Source organism: Panthera uncia, chromosome B4 (genome assembly GCF_023721935.1).
Source record: "Panthera uncia isolate 11264 chromosome B4, Puncia_PCG_1.0, whole genome shotgun sequence".
Taxonomy (NCBI): Eukaryota; Metazoa; Chordata; class Mammalia; order Carnivora; family Felidae; genus Panthera; species Panthera uncia.
In genome coordinates this window covers 73429394-73431992 of record NC_064809.1, presented here as the reverse complement: position 1 = coordinate 73431992, position 2599 = coordinate 73429394, and the positions used below count along the sequence as shown (strand labels likewise).

The 2599-nt window shown below is 43.8% G+C and overlaps 1 protein-coding gene across 1 annotated transcript; it reads right to left on the bottom strand.

Moving 5' to 3' along the window:
* Window positions 1-290: 290 nt before the first annotated feature.
* On the bottom strand, window positions 291-1312 carry LOC125920202 (olfactory receptor 8S1-like). The gene has a single exon (XM_049627256.1). The coding sequence runs from the start codon at window positions 1236-1238 to the stop codon at window positions 291-293; it is 948 nt and encodes a 315-aa protein (XP_049483213.1). The 5' UTR covers window positions 1239-1312.
* Window positions 1313-2599: the final 1287 nt, after the last annotated feature.

Here is a 2599-nt window from a genome sequence, read left to right as displayed (position 1 = left end):
AAATATTTCAGGGTCCATCCCAATTTGAATGATTTTCAAAAATGTGAATCATGACTTGACATGTCATTAACTAAAACTGTGAAGCTGAGGTTTTCTGATTTACGTGCTCTGTGTCTGAATAGGATTGATTCTGAGCCATGGCAAGCAAAATAGCTTCCAGCACTTTCCTTGGTGATTTTTCAAAAGGGAGCATCAGCAATGCATATTGCAACATGTGACAAAATAGGAAATCAGGAACTTAATGTCAGTCATGAGATTTCTTGCTGCAGTTCTGTTCTGTTTTCTTCATGTTATATCTCTTCTGTGCTGAGACATTGTAAATATTTTATCGTCATTCTCCTCAGAGCTGCTTTCACCTCCTTGTTCTTCCAGGTGTAGATGAGCGGATTCACCAGGGGCGTGATTACGCTGTACTGTATGGAGAGGATCAGCTCCAGAGGTGAACCCGAGGTTGGCATGAGATAGCGAAAAATGGCTGAGCCATAGAACAGGCTCACTGCAGTGAGGTGGGAGGAGCAGGTGGAGAAGGCCTTGCTTCTGCCTGAGGTGGAGCCGATGCTCAGGATGGTGGAGACGATGCGAACGTAAGAGAAAAAGACCAGGAGGCAGGTCCCAATGGCATGCAGGAGCGCAGAGCAGAGTAGCATCGCAGAGTTGGTGGAGACATCAGAGCAGGAGAGAGGGAAGAGGGAAGGCAGCTCACAGGAGTAGTGGTGGATGGTTTGAACATCACAGAAGTCCATATTCAAAGCTAGGAGGATGTTCATGAGTGCATCCAGAAAGGCCACAACCCAAGAACCCCACACCAGCCTCTCACATAGCTGTTTACTCATCATCTGGCCATAGAGCAGAGGGTGGCAGATGGCGGCATAGCGGTCATAGGCCATCACTGAGAGCAGGCAAGCCTCAATCCCTGTAGTGGCAAACACAAAGAATACCTGAGCCAGGCAGCCCTCTACTGAGATGGCTTTTCTCTGAGACAGGAGGTTCTCCAGCAGCTTGGGCACAGTGACGGAAGAATAGAAGAGGTCTTGGAAGGAGAGGTGGCTGAGGAAGAAGTACATGGGTGTATGGAGGTTAGAGTCTGTATGGATCACGAGTATGATCAGCAGGTTCCCCAGCAGAGTCAGAAGGTAAATCATCAGGAACAGAACAAAGAGCAGAGCCTGGACATGGGGGTCAGCAGACAGCCCGAGGAGAATGAACTCTGTGATGCGGCTGTGATTCCCTGAGGCCATTTATGGTCACTGTTCTTTAGAGAAAATTTAGGAAGACCATTAAATTTTCTTCTTTCCATAACAGTTTGCAGAAGGTATTATTCTTTGTTATTCATTCCCTGTATCTTTCCCTATATATCCCTCCTGCCTGGTCTGATCTTCATGTTCATAGCCCTCATATCTGCCTTCGATGGTTCCATGGAATCCTTCTCCTCCCCGGCTCTCTGCGGTGCTGTCTCTGAGCTCTGGACCAGCCCCACTGGACTTTTTCCTAATAAGGCTAATTTGTGGGGGTATGGTCGACTACGTAGGCCTACCAGAGAACTGTCCCATGACTAAGTTACACAATCCCGAAGCTAGGTGAATTCCAGCAGATGTCTTGGAGAGGCTGATGCAGATCTCTGCTCACATCTATTACCTGGTTTTTACTCCCTTCTTCAAAACCCACCGACGGTTCATTAACTGATTAATGATAGCAAAGTTGTGTTTGCGTAGCTGTTGATCTTGTACAAATGACCTCCGCACATGTTTTCCACTGTGTGTGTGTTTGTACAGGAGATGGCGAGGGAAGAGACTGAACTCATTTCACAGGTGAGAACATTTAAGCCCAGTGATCCTAGAACTTGTCTAGATCCCCACACTGATCAGTTCTTTGAACAGCAAGGAATTGAATCTGCCACATATTCCAGATTCTGAGCTGGAATATCTATTCCAGATATAGAGCTGATCTACTAAATGACCTGCTTAGAGAAAAAGCCAAACTCCCTAGTTTGGATTTCAAAGTGTTAATCACCCAAGGTTCTCTAGATGCCCTGCTGCTGAGGCCAGTAGGCATTTCTTGTTCCCCATCACTCTTGTTCTCTCTGATTTGATTTAGGTTGACCTATTTTGTGTTTCTACTAATTGATTTACATCTTATTTATCTTGAAATTCCCACCTTATTTACCACCTGATCCATGAGTTCTTCTTTGACCACTTCCTTCTTTGTTCTCACATAAATCTCTGGGAAAATCATCATGAACCATATTTTTCAGGTGATGAAAATAAAGCTAAATAAGCTAATGTGAGATTCTAATTAATCTCTTTCTAGTCAGGAATCGTAAAACCTTGTCTGCTTCCCTTTTCTGGGTAACAATTCATCAACACATTGTAAGTTCTGCCATTATTTATATTACTAGCTTGCTTTATCACCTAGTTTTGAGTGTATTGTTTCCTATGTCTACAATGAGAGTGCAGTTTCAAAGGAGGGCAGGAATTATTTTCTAACTCACCTCCCCATCAATATTTAATGGACCTTAAATGAACCATTGTTAATTAAATACAAAAATAAACAAAATTGAACAGATTATGTAGTAAAAACTCTTAGTGATTATCTCTAGGTC

Excerpts from the sequence above, each read along its gene's own strand:
- LOC125920202 (XM_049627256.1), bottom strand. The coding sequence starts at position 1,238 with ATGGCCTCAGGGAATCACAGCCGCATCACAGAGTTCATTCTCCTCGGG.